The 16732-nt window shown below is 35.7% G+C and overlaps 1 protein-coding gene across 6 annotated transcripts in view; it reads right to left on the bottom strand.

Moving 5' to 3' along the window:
* Positions 1–16732, bottom strand: part of TFAP2D (transcription factor AP-2 delta) — a 91771-nt gene that overhangs the window by 40384 nt on the left and 34655 nt on the right. For all 6 annotated transcript variants that reach the window (XR_006356231.1, XM_044000049.1, XM_044000050.1 and 3 more), the window contains one exon: positions 7248–7389. Coding sequence is in view for 5 of the 6 variants with exons in the window: in XM_044000049.1 (XP_043855984.1) it covers positions 7248–7389 (142 nt within the window). In the remaining variant the exon portion in view is untranslated. The remainder of the gene's footprint in view (positions 1–7247; positions 7390–16732) is intronic.

Genomic DNA, 16732 nt, shown 5'->3' with positions numbered 1-16732 from the left:
AGTTATCATGGGCAGCTAGGTGGCACAGTCGATAAAGCATCGGCCTTGGATTCAGGAGGACCTGAGTTTAAATCCAGCCTCAGATACTTGACACTACCTGTGTGACCCTGGGCAAGTCACTTAACCCTCATTGCCTCACACGAAAAATGAAGTTATCATGACTTTTCTGTAGTATTTAAAGAATCATTGATAATTATCAATTGACAATTGTCAGATTTATATTGACATTATGTGAAATCCCTCTTTTTTGTCTAGATAAAATGATGAAATATTGTGGCTAAATATAATCTTTGCAGAATTACAAATTTATATGTTACTCTTTGGAACTCTGTCTTTATGGATAAAAATATTTCAGGCAAAAAAGAATCTTAAGATTACATAACAAATACATCTTTGAGCTGGTTTCTAGATGATGTTTGAATTAAAAATTTGATCTGTTCCTTTGGTCCTCAATAACATATTATCATTGAATGAAGGGCCATGAGTACAATGTAATTACTTCAGTTTACTTTTCTTTAAAGAACTAAATCAAAATGGCCTAAATGAAGACTATTCCTGCTCCTAACACATAGTTGCATCTTCACACTGTGACACAGTCTAAATTGAGCTCCCATGCAATTTGGTATATAAATTCTTTCTTAGGAGCATTTTGAGAATTGAAAAAAAAAAAGCTCAGTTTCTATTTCCCTCCTAAAAATGTGTCTTAATTACACCAAAATATTTATTTCATCAACAACACACTAGAAACAAAATGGAAATACAAGACTAACTGCACCAATCGATGGGCCTTAAATACAATCATATACTTGGCAATGTAACTGTATAAAACTGAATCTGCTATTCACTGAGGTGAAAAATAAATATGCGATCCAATCTGCTACCAATGCAAATCAGTAGTTGAATCTGCAATCCAATGAATTTGGGAGATGATTCTTTGGAATGCCCTAATCTTACAAATGCAGGTGAGAAAACTGCTGGAGTTCGAAAACCCCTGAGTTCAACTTTGAGTATCTGAAATGGCAAAATATCCAGTTTTTCTACCTTTGAGAGACTTTGCAAACTATTTATAATAGAGTGTTTCAGAGAACACATGCTGGGTATATGAATGTTATCAATTCATATGTTGCAAAAATGCATGTTACTTTTATGCTTTCATAAATTTATTGTGTATTTCTATTGATTGCATTATACAGTTTATATTGATTGTCTATATTGAATGGATGACCTATGATGCTATGACTGCTTTATCTCCTATTTCCCTTCTAGTCTCATTGTGAACGTTCAAATCACATGCATGCATGCTTAATTCCTGGGAGAATATGAGACTCGGTTTGTAATGACCCCTTTAAGATACCTGAGATTTTTTAAAAATGAGAGAAGGAACTTGGATAGGGGTGGAAGACACAAGAGGTAAACTATTCAATGGATCTTTAGTAAAGAATAGTTTGGGTCCTTTCCTCCAACAGTATTCAGAAAATTTGGCAGTGTTAATTTTATCCCATAAATATAGGCTCAGATCTTATATGTGGACCTTCTATATTTTCAATACCTTTTATCACTGTGGTCTACAGGAATCTGTGTGTACCTTTCTAAATGGATAAGAAAGGAACTTTGCAAAATCTTCTTCAATCTCTTAAGTTATGATGTCCAAATTAAAATTTCCTCTTAAGAAAAATTCCGACCTGGGTTGGGATTGAAGACCATAAAATTATATATTCTTGCATATTTAATTAAACCAGAGCTTACTATACCATGTTTGAAAGGTTTGAAAGGTTTGAAAGGAAGAAGGAGAAAAGGAATGGAGCAGAATTAAGGCAAGGGGTGGTGTTGTTACACAATATTCAAGCTATTTAATGGATCTTTGCTAAGGCTTAGTACATTTTCAGAAGCTTTAATAACAATAATTTTGTGGCAACAATATAAGCTCAGATATTATATCTTTCCTCTTCCTTTCATATATATATATATATATCTTATATATCTTTCTACTGTTAGATATATCTATCCTAAGTTAATTTACCCTGTACATCTTTGCCAATTTCTTGAAAAAAACGTCTCTCATCTTCTTTAACTTGTCCTACTTGTCCTATAATGACTTTTTAAAAATCAATCTGAATGGACTCAATGACTCTTTATCAACAAATTGTCATCACTCCCCTTTCCCTTATATACATGAAGAAATCTATTTATATACATATAGAGTGGATTCATCTTTCTTAAATGGATTAGAATGTTTGGAATAGAGTTCTACTTTATATAGTACTTCAGTAGAGACTGAGCTAAATAAAACTAGGGAAGTACTCTGGGAATCAGTGAGTTACTAATGTGCTTTACTCATTTCAGATGTTCCACCAAAGTGGAATTAGGCTTTGCCCTCTTGTTTAGCCTTTTGCTCTGTCTGTTCTCTGTCACATGTTTTGAGAGGATTTTGACTGGTGGCCCATCCTTGTTTCCTTTAGGAAACATCCAGGGAACTAAGTGTCTGTATAAGCAGAGCCTAGGTATTTAATCGTTTTTAGCCTGATTGCTCATAGTCTTCATATCTGTGTGTTGGGATTAAAAGGCATAGTGCAGATACAGTAGTACAGTGGAAAGAGTAATGGATTATAATCCAAGGACCAGTGTTTAAATCCCATCTCTGCCTGTGATTTTGAGCAAGTCCTTTTACCTCACTGGTCATCAGTTTCTTAATCTGTAAAATAGAGATGAGCTAAATAATCTCCGAGGTCCCTTCTACCTCCAAATCTAAATTCTCTTTTCCTCTTTAAAATGTCTAAGTCTTTCTAAATTTTGGGCAGGGCTCTAGAAACACCACATTTTTTAACATTCTACACTTTGTTGGCTCTCAAAATATTAAGTAATAGTCACAAAGAAAAATCCATTGGCTATGGAGCTGTTTCCCTCACTAGTTATCTCTATTCATATATAATATGAAGTAATCAACTATACAATGTAAATCAAATCACTTTTTATTACATATATACATACACAGTTATGTATATATGTATGTGCATGTATTTCTATACACAGAGACACACAATCTGATGTGGATTTTACTTCAAATGGCCCATACACAGTGCCCCTAATAATTTAATATTATCACTTCCTCCCTTTATGATTTGGAGTACAAATTTCTTTGTATCTTAATATCACTGAACAATTATTTGTATAATTTCATGTAAACTTTTGTAATGATGTGACCAGTCATAATGCTAAAAATCCAATATTCAATGGTCATAAAAATTCACCTAGAAATGAAAATCTGAAAAAGACCAATGGCTTATGAAAGAAATCACAGAATTCCAGGACTAGGAGAATCCAGGGAGGGGCTTTACAACAGCAAAACTCAGTGTTGCTTAAAGCTTTGTGTTTTTGATTTAATTCACCTGTTGGATTGGGTTATCTAATGCCCAGCAATGCAATAATGAAGCCTGGCATATAACCAATTGGCTGCACTCCAAGTGCCTACAGGCCATTTGGACACAGAACAACCCAACTTAGACTATATATTTCAGGCCTGTACCTGTGAACACTAGGGTATTCTTCTTGGGTTTGAGGATTATTCTAAAAATCAGGGAGATTTTCCTCAACTTGGGATCATCCAAGTGTTTTCACTCTTTTTTTCTGGTTAACCCTGAGATTTTGAGCAATCTTAGGAAATAAAGACACTTTAAAGTTCCTCTTAGGAGTTCTGATCAACTCCTAAGTGATACAGAGGGTCATATTTAAGAAGGAAAGAAGTCAAATGGACTGGCAGAGTACTCATAACATCTCTTCCCCATCAAATTTTTTAGAACTGGAACTTCTTGTAGGAGTCAGGCAGTTATAGAGAATCACACCTCATACTTCTGTAGGGCTCCTGTGGGTTGATAAGTAACCTTAGTCCAGAGAATACCTCCTGATGGTAACCTTAGAATGAGAGTTAGGAGACAACTGGGCATTATTATGCTTCATAGGCCATACTATTCTTGGGTGACTTGGATTCTGCTCCAGATCATTTTTTAAAATTCCATTGGGAGGAAAGTTAGCATAATAGATTTCACATGGGAGTGGGTGTTAGATCTGGATTTTTCCTCTTGCTTGATCAATGATTTCCTTTTAGGATCTTTGGTAAACTACTTAGATGCATTGTGCTCCCTTCTCTTGAATGTAGGATATCAGTACCTGCTATTTCTTTTCTAGTGATGTTATGAACATTTAAATCACTTGCACACATGCTTAGTTCCTGAAAGAAGCTAAAATGTAGTCTTTGATGATTTCTCCAAGTAGAAGACCAGAAAGGATTGTTTAAAAGATAAGAGAAAGATAGACATGGTGGTGGGCTATGTAGTGGTACACACCTGTAAACCTAGCTACTGGAGAGACTGAGAATGTTGGGTTGCTTGAGTTTGGGAGTTCTCAGCTTTCACAGAATAGGCTAACTGGATATCTATACTAAGTTTTGCATTAATAAGGGGGCCCATGGAAGCAGGTTGGGAAGAGCACCAGGTTGTTTACAGAGAGGTGAACCAGCTCAGGTCTGAAGTGGAGCAAGTCAAAGCTGCCCTACTGATCAGTAGATCAGTCCTTCAATAGCTTCTGCATTTCCAACCTGGGGAAGATAGGAAGATTCTTTTTTTTTTTTTTTAATGAGAAAAGGAATGGAGCAGAATTAAGGCAAGGGGTGGTGTTGTTACACAATATTCAAGCTATTTAATGGATCTTTGCTAAGGAAAAATTTAGATCCTTTGGCTTAGTACATTTTCAGAAGCTTTAATAACAATAATTTTGTGGCAACAATATAAGCTCAGATATTATATCTTTCCTCTTCCTTTCTTGTCTTTTCCCTTTTCTTTTTCTACTTCTCATCAAGCTGGTACTATTGCCCTTTATTCCCATTCCTCATCTTCTATCTTGTGGCTCCTGTTTTCTTTTTGCTTCTCTCTGAGATGAGATGGAAGTTTGGTTAGATGAAAAATGTCTTCCATGTACATGCAATCAACAATAGATCCTCCATCTGAGCAGTGCCAAGTCTGTAAACATTATATATACCAGCAAGGAAGTGGGGAAAAGAACATACTTTGAATGCAAGAGACCATGACTGAGATGCTACTTACTAGATTGTATATCACACATATATGCATACATATATATGTATGTATGTATGTATATGTATATGTCTCTGTATAATATGTGTGTGTATAAATGCAAGCTATTTAAACTTTCTGGGCCCCTGTTTTCTCATCAATAAAATGAGGAAGTTGGACCTGGTAGTCTTTTTGTTTTGTTTTGTTTTTTGTTTGTTTGTTTTTGCAGGCAATGGGAGTTACATGACTTGCCCAGGGTCACACAACTAGAAAGTGTCAAGTGTCTGAGGCTGGATTTGAACTCAGGTACTTCTGAATCCAGGGCCAGTGCTTTAACCACTGCGCCATCTAGCTGCCCCCACCTGGTAGTCTTTTAAAAGTGCCTCCTTTAAAGCAACTTTGAGTTTCTTTTATGTATGATGGTCAGATCTTCAGGGTCACCCCTATAATTGTCCTTATGACTATTTAAAACATTATTTGAGGAAGAGCTGCAATTCTTTTTGAGGGACAACATTTTCATCTACATTATGGACCCAAACTATTTTAAGTGAGGGACATTATTCGTATTCAGAAACATATTGAAGCTTAATGTAAATACTGACCAAATATGTGTGCGCATTAGAAATTATTAAGTAACCCATATTCATTTTTATATTTTCTCCCTTTGATTTTAAACTAGAGAAACTCATTTTTAAGTACTAATTAAGTCATGGTGAGCCAAATAAAAAAGAGGAAATTGGTTTGAATGTTATTGGATACCTATAGATGGCACCATCATATTTCAAAATAGAAAGAGAAGGACTTGAATCTGAAGCACCTATCTTTACATCTTCTTATTCTCTAATGGTCAATAACATTACTGGCTCTCCCAGGCTGTCATTCAATGAATTAGAACACCACTGATTAGAACTTTTACTTTCATAATATTTTTATTCTAAATTGAGAAGAGCAAGTCAAATTACAAAATTTTGCCTTAGTATAACATTTTTCCATCCAAGTGTTTTCATGTGTATATGTGTGTGTGTATGTATATATATATATATATATATATACCTTGAGAAGTTGATATTATTATGATCTCTATTTTGTAGAAGGAGAAAAAAAAAACTGGAGCAGAGAGGTTGTGACTTGCCCAAGGGCATATAGCTAGAAATTGCCTGAAGAAGGATTCAAACTAAGATTTTCCTGAATTCAGGTCTATCCAATGTGCCACCTAGCTGCCTAGCTGTTTGCGTATTATCTCCCCCATTAGACTGTGAGCTCCTTGAGAGCAAGGGCTTTTTTTTTCCTTTTCTTTATACTTCCAGCATTTACCACATTGTCTAGCGTAGGGTTTCTTAAAACTTTTTCAACTTACAACACTTTTCACCCAAGAAATTTTTACGTGACCCCAGGTATATAAGTATATAAATAGGTATACATAACATTTTACTGTTGCCAAATTTTTGCAACCCCCACATTCAGCTATATTGTGACAACATATGGGGTCATGACCCATAGTTTAAGAAGCTGTGGTCTAGGGGGCAGCTAGGTGAAGCAGTGGATGAAGCACTAGCCCTGGATTCAGGAAGACCTGAGTTCAAATCTTGCCCCAGACACTTGACACTTACTAGCTGTGTGACCCTGGGCAAGTCATTTAACCCTCATTGCCTTGAAAAAAAGAAGAAGTTTTGGTCTAGCACATAGTAGGTGCTTAATAAATGCTTATTGACTTGACTCCTCATGGGGTGCTCTTTCCATTTTACCACAATGTGTCTAGGTCCTGATCACCTTCAAAAATCTTTGAGAGTCACATCAGAATTTATTAAAGAATGTCTCTGGCTGAATAATACAGCACATAGTGGCATAGTTATCTGTATATAGCTCTCCTAAAATCTTCCTTCAACACTTCCTGCATGCTTAAGAACCATCATTCCTGAAACTTCCATCCAAGGTAATGGTAGTTCTGCAGCTCACTGAAAGAGGTTCATAATGCTGCTATATTGTCTATGTTGTCAAGGGGACATTTCTCTCTTTTATCTTCCCTGTCTTTTATGCTTGAATGCTGCTTTTCAGCCTCCACTTGATCCCACAAAGATCTCTTTCAAAATAGTTGATGCATCTCTAGTGTGTTTTCCCTCATTCAAATATACTAAAATACTGAGTAGGAAAATGCCAGGTGTCTCCCCCCATTCAACTTACTTTGTAGCTAGAATCATCTTTTTCCTTGCTGTCTGTTCTTTCTGTTCCATATGCTGTCTGGCAAGATGTTCTCCTACTGCCTTGGCTGGAAACTCTGTTTCACAAGTGTAGCCAAAATCCCGAGCCAAATGTAAAGCTTCTCCTGTTAACAGGGGGGGAAAATCAATCCTCATATAAATATATTCTCAACAAAAAATCATTTATTTTTTAAAATACTATGCATCTTGAGGTATGCCCAGGTGGACCTTCTCCCATTCGTTCCCATAAACCTTTTATGGGAGGAGGGGGAGATATTATATTTTAATTTGGAAACAGAAAATAATAATAGCTAACATTTATATAACACTTTCAATGTGCTAAGCACTTTATAATTCTTATCTCACTTGATCCTCACAACAACCCTGGGAAATAGATGCTATTCTTATCTTCACTTTACAAATGAGGAAACTTAAGTTAACTGACTTGCCCAGTGTCACACAGCTACTAAGTGTCTGAGGCTGGATTCTAACTCAGATTTTTCTGACTTCAGGCCCAGAGTTCTATCTACCACACTGTCTAGTTGTCTCATTTGCCTATTTACTCAGAAGAATGGTAAACGAGCCAAGAATAGAAAGCAGAATTCTCAATTTCCCATCGAATGTTCTAGCCACTAGACCAGATTACCTTCCTGATGTGTTCAACTGAAGTACAACATGTGAACACCCTGGGGAGAGGGTCTACAGATTGTTTACTTTACTTGGATTCCATTTAGATCCATTTTGAACCTCACTTTCCCCCTAGACTCCCAAATGGCTAATATTTCCAAGTAGTATCAACACATAGTCTTTTTTTCCTCTTTTTTTCCCCTGAGAAATGAGGGTTAAGTGACTTGCCCAAGGTCACACAGCTAGTAAGTGTCAAGTGTCTGAGAGCAGATTTGAACTCAAGTCCTCCTGAATCCAGGGCTGGTGCTTTAACCACTGCTCCACATAGCTGCCCAACACATAGTCTTTAATGATGTTTGATATATGTACTTTCAGAAGAATTTTATGTACTTTGGAAAGCATAATAAATTATATTATTTTCAATATGATGATATTTCATTGTTAAATAAACAACATGACTTAATATATGTGTGTATGTACATTTTTTCAAGAAAGCTTCAGTGAATTATGAAACCTCTTACTGAGTTTATTACAAATCTAAAATACTAAAAATATAAAATTATCCTTTTAAAAATAAGATTAGAATAAAATGTCAAAAGGATACAATATGAATAAAAGGGGACACCTCTAAAAGACAGAGATTATGTCTATAAAATATGATCAAATGAACCATTTTCTGATAATGTAAGCTGAAAAATCAGTACTTGACACTATGGGTGATACAAGTATCACCATCCTTGACTACAAGAACCTTAGTGTCTATATAAGCTTATTCGTGATTGACAATCACATGAAAAAATAAATAACCATAAGATAAGAGAAGAATAGTGCAGAAAGTTTGGGTTAAAAGAATTAGGAAAGATGTTATCACTATGGGCTTGTGAGCTCTTCATATAATCACATGATCAACCAGATTTGATTATTAAGAAAAGCAAATAGCTGCATCATGACTAACAGCCAAAACTAATCAATTACATGTAAACAAATCAATTGTTGGTTGTCCATCACACACAATGGAATTTTAAAAATTATTTCCTTTTTTAAAGATAAATTGAGATAAGGAGTGATTTCAGATATGAAATAGAGAATACCTAGTGATACAAATAGGAAGAAGAGGGAATTATAGGATAGGAGAGGTGAGAGATATTACAGAAGAGTGAATGTTTTAAAACAAATTTTGGGGGCGGTTAGGTGGCGCAGTGGATAAAGCACCGGCCCTGGATTCAGGAGTACCTGAGTTCAAATCCAGCCTCAGATACTTGACACTTACTAGCTGTGTGACCCTGGGCAAGTCACTTAACCCTATTGCCCTGCAAAAAAAAAAAAAAAAAACAAACAAATTTTGGAATAAACTTCATAAACAAGTGAACAACCAAACCAAAATCTCACAGTTTCAGACTAAGATGAGTAGTATTTGATAAATTTATATGCAGAATGATGAAGTTAATTACAGAAAACACCAAATGAAAAAAACAACTTAGGATCCAAGAAAAGATAATTTGGAAGTAGATTTTTCCCTTTAAATGCCCTTGATTATCTCATTTCCTTTTCCACAGCTTAAGTCTTAACATTTTAAAAATAATTTCCTTGTAATTTTAGCCCAATTTAAATATTTTTTCTGTTGTGTATTCAAAATAGCTGTGTTATCAGCACTTGAGCTGAGTCCTTTATTAATTCATGTGGAAACTGAACTGCATTTAGTCAGAGGATATGGATTTAAGACTTGGCTCTGAAATTATCTTGTGAGACTGTTGTCACTTTACTTTCCTGAATGTTGGTTTCCCCATATGTAAAATGGAAATGATAATTCACAAATCTTGTGAGCAAAAATAATTATAAATTATTATTATTTCTATATCATATTTGTACCTTGTATGACTAATTCCTACAGAAAAAATTTTCTGAAAGTTTGTGAACTTGCATTCTCTTTATCATTGTTTTTTTCTTTCTCTTTATCATTGTACCAAGAACAACAATTATTCTAACTTAAAATAATATTTTGTTCTGTTTATAAGTTAGATTTGATGTTTAAGTATGTGAAATTGATAACTGAACTTGACTCCTTGGGGCAAAGTTTGAGAATAAAATTTAAACTTATTTATACAAATTCACACAAGTTCAATATGGCAAAAAAAAACCCCACACCTGAATATAAGCAGATAAATGGAAATAATGGTATTAAATAGACCCTAATTTGTAGATTTGCTAATTATTCTTTCAGACTGGGAATTAACAGTATGTCTTTAGAGGTAATAAATAACATATATACATATTATATGATATGATCTCCCCCCTCTCATTTTACCTAAAAAAATGATATGGCAAATGGAATTATCTATAATAAATTAGCTTAAGATAAGTTAATCAACTAACTTAAAAATAACTTTGTGATAAAGCTGCCATTTTGTTATACTGATTTAAAAAGAAACTACTTTCCCCAGAATCTTATAACACTGTTTCAGAATTAAAATGTATTAGAATATACCTGGCAGAATGAATAATGCAAAGCCACTACTAAACACAATTAGAATCCATGTGTGGGTAGGTATCAATGCTGGGCAGTGGCACAAAACAAGATTATTCTTGTACAGGGCCATTGGAAAGAGACTAGCTTAATGTAAGCCAAGATGATTGGCAGCTTCTAAGGAAAAGAGGAAGAAACATAAATTACAAGTTCATAAAAAAGCGACAGTCATGGACTAAAAATCTTTCTTAAACTCTCCATAGTTCTAAGACATTCAGTTCTTTTCTGAGCATCTTCTACTTGACTGTCAAACTGATCTTCCTAAAGCACAGGTCTGACCATATGTCTTTCCCCTATTCAACAAACTCCAGTGGCTCTCTATTACTTCCAGGATCAAATAGAAAATACTCTGCTTGGCTTTTAAATCCCTTCATAACCTTGGCACTTCCTACCTTTCCAGTCTTTACTTCCTTCCATACATTCTTTGATCTAGTTACACTGTCTTACTGTCTTCCTTTCTGTTCTTCAAACAAGTCATTCCATCTCCTGACTCTAGGTATTTTCAGTAGTTTTCTCCAATGCAGTATGTTCTCTCTCTCTCTCATTCTCTCTCTCTCTCTCTCTCTCTCTCTCTCTCTCTCTCTCTCTCTCTCTCTCTCTCTCTCTCTCTCTCTCCCCCCCCCCACTTCTGCCTCCTGGCTTCCTTTAAATCCCAACTAACATCCCTCCTTCTACAAGCAGTTTTAACCATCTCTCAATGTTAATGCTTTCCCTCTGAGTGTTTTTCCAGTCATTTATATAGAGATAGAGAGAAAGAGATAGAGACAGAGACAGAGACACAGAGAGAGAGATGATATAGATATAGATCTCTTATTCATATGGAGTTGTTAGGATGCTGCCTCCCCCATTAGACAATAAGCTCTTTGAGTTAAGAGACTATTTTCCCCCTTTGTTTGCTTAGAATTTAGCACATTGCCTGAAACATAGTATTGTTGCTCAGTCATTTCCACCATGTCCAACTTTTTGTGACCCCTTCTGGGATTTTCTTGGAAAAGATACTGGAGTGGCTTCTCATTTCCTTCTCCAGCTCATTTTGCAGATGAGGAAACTGAGACAATCAGGGTTAAATGACTTGCCTAGGGTCACACAGCTAAGTAAGTGTCTGAGGTCAGATTTGAACTCATGAAGATGAGTCTTCTTGACTCCAGGACTGGTGCTCTTATCTGTTGCACCACTCAGCTGCCCTAACCTAGTAGGTACTTAATAAATTCCTGTTGACAGATTGGGGATGCCAAACAATGGAAAGGGTGGTGGATTTGGAGTGAGATATTCTGGATTCAAATCCAGATTCTTCCATTTGGTACTTATGGGACTTAACATCTCCAGGTCTTATTTCCTTATGTATAAAATGAGGGTTTGGGACTGCCCAATGTCTAAGATCCTAACCAACTCTAAAATGATGATCCTATTTAACCTAGAAGACAAATTGCTCTTGGAACTCAGGTGAACTTCAAGTCTCACACTGGTCTTTTGGGTCACACAGTACCTCTATCAGTATTCTTATCTTTTGGTACTAAATTCAATTATTCCCATATGCATAACTATGTATCACATTAGTTACATGAGAACAAAGATTTTAAGTTGTTGGGGGGGATTGCAGGACTATTAGATTTTTCTCTAGTTCTATTCTGATTTGTTCAACAGTGAGAAAAGGAAAAATTGTGCAAACAGGAGGATAGCAGCATTTTTATTAAATTTCATGCTAAAATCTGCTTCCTGGAGTTCTGGTCTATTTTATGCAACAATGTCACCGTGCGGTAGCTCTTAAAACAGTTTGAACAGAACAGCTGCTATTTACATTTACACTGACAGCCAGATCCTTCCCTCCCCCAATTATGTTTACTGCTTTCCGTGCTTGTGAGATAACATTGTTATAGGATGTTCAGAAATCCTGCATCAAATGGAATGGCAAGTGAAGACACGCTGATATATAGTTAGAATGTGTATATATCAAACCATATAAGCTTTGGGTATAAAGGCCCAGGGATGAATGGAGGGAGGGGGGGGAAAGAGGGAAGGAGTGATGGAAGAATAGATGAATGAATGAATGAATGAATGAATGAATGAATGAATGAATGAATGAATGAAAACCATCCATGATATTCAGGACTAAGTATGATTAAACCATTTGCTGTCATTTTAAAAAGTTTGAAGATAAAATTTAAAAAATGGTCCTTCGAACAAGGTGATGGAAGAGTTGACTTGTATGATAATGCGGAGAACTTGTGTCTTAGTTATCTCATAATCTTATGGGATAAAATGAGCTAAGTCCATTAGTAAAGAATAAACAGCAATAAAGGAGGAATGAATGAAACAAGTATTTATTAAGTAACTACAATGTGCCGGGCACTATGCTAAACTACTTACTAATATTATCCATTTAATCCTCAAAACAGACCTGAGATCTGGCTGCTATTAATATTCCCATTTTACAGTTTGGAAATCTGAGGTAGACACATTAAGTGACTTGCCCAGGGTCACACAGCTAGTGTTTGAAACTGGATATTAACTTAGGTCTTCCTGATTCATTCCAGGTCCAGCATTCTATCCACATCACTCTATGCTATCTAGCTGCCTCCTAAGAAGGAAAATATGCTTATTTGCATGGAGGGGAGAGAATGTTTCCCTTTAGATTTGCTCAAGGAAATAAGTTTGGATGCATAGACTAGTTTGGAAGAGATGAGGAGTGGTGTCACTCTGACTTATTAGGAAAGGTTAATAGTACTTGTTGCTTGCTCAAACAAACAAGCAAACAAACAAAAAACAACCTTCTGCCAAATGATAAGCCATCTCACATTCTAATATCCTCTACTGATGCAGTATACAATTCAGCTTATTTCCTTTTTACTCATTTCAAATGCTGGCATTAGGGAGGCAGAATAAGTAGATGTATGCAAAGCTACATATTCTTTTGGCCACACAGCTGCAAGTTCAATGAACCCACTCTAAGTCTTCCCTAAATGACAGTGGAGGTCACTGAGGGCAAAATTTTCAGCAGCTACAGATGCCTGTGATTTCAGGTAAGTGATGGATATTTTGTAAGCACTTTAAGTTTTGGACTAGGTGGTGCAGTGAATGGAGTCCCAGGACTGGAGGCAGGAAGACTTAAGTTCCTATCCATTCAATTAGACATGATTGAAATGATTGAATAATAAATTTTCCAGAGCATTTTCCTCAAAACCTGTGAGGCAGGTAGTGGAAGTATAATTGAGCCTCATTTTAGGGATGAGGAATCAACCTCTAAGGGGTTAAGTGGCTTGGTTACAGGGCTGGTAAGGCACTGAGAGGGGATTCCAACCCATGTCTCTTAGCTACAGTTCTAGGGCTCATTATTGTTTAGTCTAGTCTGATTCTTTGTGACTCCACTTGGAGTTTTCCTGACTAAGAGTGGTTTGCCATTTCCTTCTCTAGCTCATTTTACAGATGAGGAAACTAAGGCAAACAGGGTTAAGTGACTTGCTCAAGGTCATACAGCTTAGTAAGTAAGTGTCTGACTCTGGATCTGAACTTGGGAAGAGGAGTCTTCCTGACTCCAGGCCTCCACTGTATCCACTGCACCATCTTGCTGCCCCTTCTAGGGCTCTAGATATTAGAATATGCTGTCTTTCAATAATAGCTGGCATTTATGTAATACTCAGAAATTTTTTTCAAAGAACTTTACACACATTATCTTACTGTATTCAGTATGCAGAATCAGCAGAATCCCAGTCAGTGTAAAGTATGTGGAAAGGTATAAAATAGAAAGTTTTATCCTCTTTCTGGAGCTATAGGCCTTCTTATTGTATATCCTAGAATCCAACGGGAGGAGTTTGGGTAAATGACTGCTTGTAGAAATTAAAATTTCTCATTTTAATTAGAAATTAAGATATTATAGTAAGATGGAAAGAAAAAGAGGCAAGGAATTGGAATACATTATCCTGAGATCACATATCTTTATATTATTTCACTGACTAAATTATAATAGTTTTATTTGATTGTCAAAATTTTAGTCATTTTTTAAAGAAGAGTGTGTTGTTTTTATACTTTATACTACGAGCTGGGAGAAAAGACTTGCATGAATGCTTCCTAATCAAACTTATCATATACATCAGAAGGCCCCATTAATTGCCATCTGTATAAACTTGGACAAATCACTTAACCAAATTAGTCCTCAGTTTCTTCATCTGTAAAAAGAGTCAGTTTGACTAGATGACCCCAAGGTCACTTCCACTATGAGGGTGTCTCTGTAGCAACAATTATCGGATAATTGCCAATTGTCATAGTAATGATATTACCTCATGAAGAAAATTTTAGCAATTTTCCACTGCTACCAAAGAATATTAGTACAAATTAATATGTGCTTAAAATACCTGAATTCATTTAAATGTTTGTTCTAAAAATCACATGTTCTTGACTTTGACTTTGAAGACCTACATGAGAAATAATTCATAGTTATGTAACTGGTTCTTCCTCAAGTATACAATCAGAAACCAGAATTGTAAGCAAATTCTTACCCTTAATAGGCTATTATCTTGAATGAGTTATATTAAAATGACAGCTTGTAGAATGTGGAAAGACCTTACTTTAACAATAATGCTGTGGGTATAAGGTCAATATCTTGTCAACTCAGAAAGCTTGTATAAAAGACTATATCACTATATTGAAGAATTATCATAATCCAATCTGTTATATTGAAGTGCTTCACAATACTATATTTATCTGAGCTAGATTCATACATTATTTATCAAAATAATAGCTATTCATACTTCCAAGCATTCAAAATAAATGTTAGTCATTAATTTGAATACTCTTGTTCACAGAACATAGTCTAAAAATTAGAAGGGACCTCTGAGACCATTTATTCCAATTCATACCTTAACAAAAACCATCTTGGTAACATCTTCAAGAGGTCATTCAACTTTTTCCTGAAGACTCCTAATGAGGGAGAACCCACTGCATCCTGAGGAAACCCATTCTACTTTTCTCCATTAGCAAGTTTTCCCTGAATCTACCTCTCTACAACTTCTACCTACTACTCTTATTTCTGCCTTCTGGGAATGAGTCCAACAAGCCTTCAGGTTTCTATGTTCTCTCCTCTAGCCTTAAAATCCCTAGGTGCAGCTGCTGTAGCTGCTGCCTTTTTTTTTCTTGCATGACATTATATCAAAGCTCTTCAAAATCTTGGTCACCCACTTTTCCAACTTGTCAATGTCTTTCCTGAACTGTAGTTCTCTGTACCAAACATAATACTCCACATGTATTCTGAACAAAGCTAAGTATAGTGAGACCATTATCTCCATCATTCTAGACACTTTTCCCCTCCTAACTCAAACTAAGATTGTTTTACCTTCTCTGATTGCTGCATCACAATTTGTCAATGTCATAGAGCAAAGCTTCTTAAATTGTGGGTCATGTATGTAGGGTTACGTAACTGAATGAGGGGGGTGTCACAAAAAGTTTATCAACAGTAAAAGGTTATGTATTATTATTTTATATACCTATATACCTGGAGCTACATACAAATTTCTTGGGTGAAAAGGGGTCATGCAAGGAAAAAATTAAGAAGCCCTTTCATAGGGAATATTCAATACAGAGTCAAAATTGATTCTCTATAGATGCTCCTGATTGACTTTGCGTGGATTGCATCCAGCTCTAGAAGGCAAGAGACTCCTTAAAGAGACTCAAAACCACCCCAGAATCCAGACTATTACATGCAGTTAGATAGACAGTCCATTGACTTGGTTCATTGATAGATACTGCAAGAAGACAATAAGATGAGTCCAGAATTAAAGAGAAGAGGGAATTAGATCTCATTTGGGAAATTAGGCAGCACTTTCAATAATCCCAAGCTTCCCTTTGAAACCAAACCTCATTTTATTAACACTAACCTTCTCCTGGGGATGCTCTATGACTATGAATCATGAAATCAACAATCTTCAAAAGATTCAAAATTGTCAATCACCCAAAGGGCAGTAGATAAATGTATTGTAGTTGTAAATATGCTGTACCAAGTAACCAATGACAAATTATGCTCAATAAGTGGCATAAAAGACATCATTAAAGAGATGCAGAAAAAGAAGTGGTCTTGTCATATATCAGTGGACAAACCAAATATTATACCAGTACCTATGCAATGCCAAAAGGAGGCCTAGAGGAAGATGCTTTTGTGAATTCCGTATGAAAAATCTGTAGAAGGAAATGGACCGGAGTCATGGCTGGATCAGAAAGTGAGGGAGAGTTGCTATCTGCTTTCATTTATATGATTCCATATCTGTTGGATGGGTATCATGTTTGTGATTCATATTGAGCTTGCAGTCCATTAAGACTCCTAGGCCTTT

The sequence above is a fragment of the Dromiciops gliroides genome, chromosome 4 (genome assembly GCF_019393635.1).
Source record: "Dromiciops gliroides isolate mDroGli1 chromosome 4, mDroGli1.pri, whole genome shotgun sequence".
NCBI classification, from domain to species: domain Eukaryota; kingdom Metazoa; phylum Chordata; class Mammalia; order Microbiotheria; family Microbiotheriidae; genus Dromiciops; species Dromiciops gliroides.
This window is presented reverse-complemented; position numbering and strand designations above follow the sequence as displayed.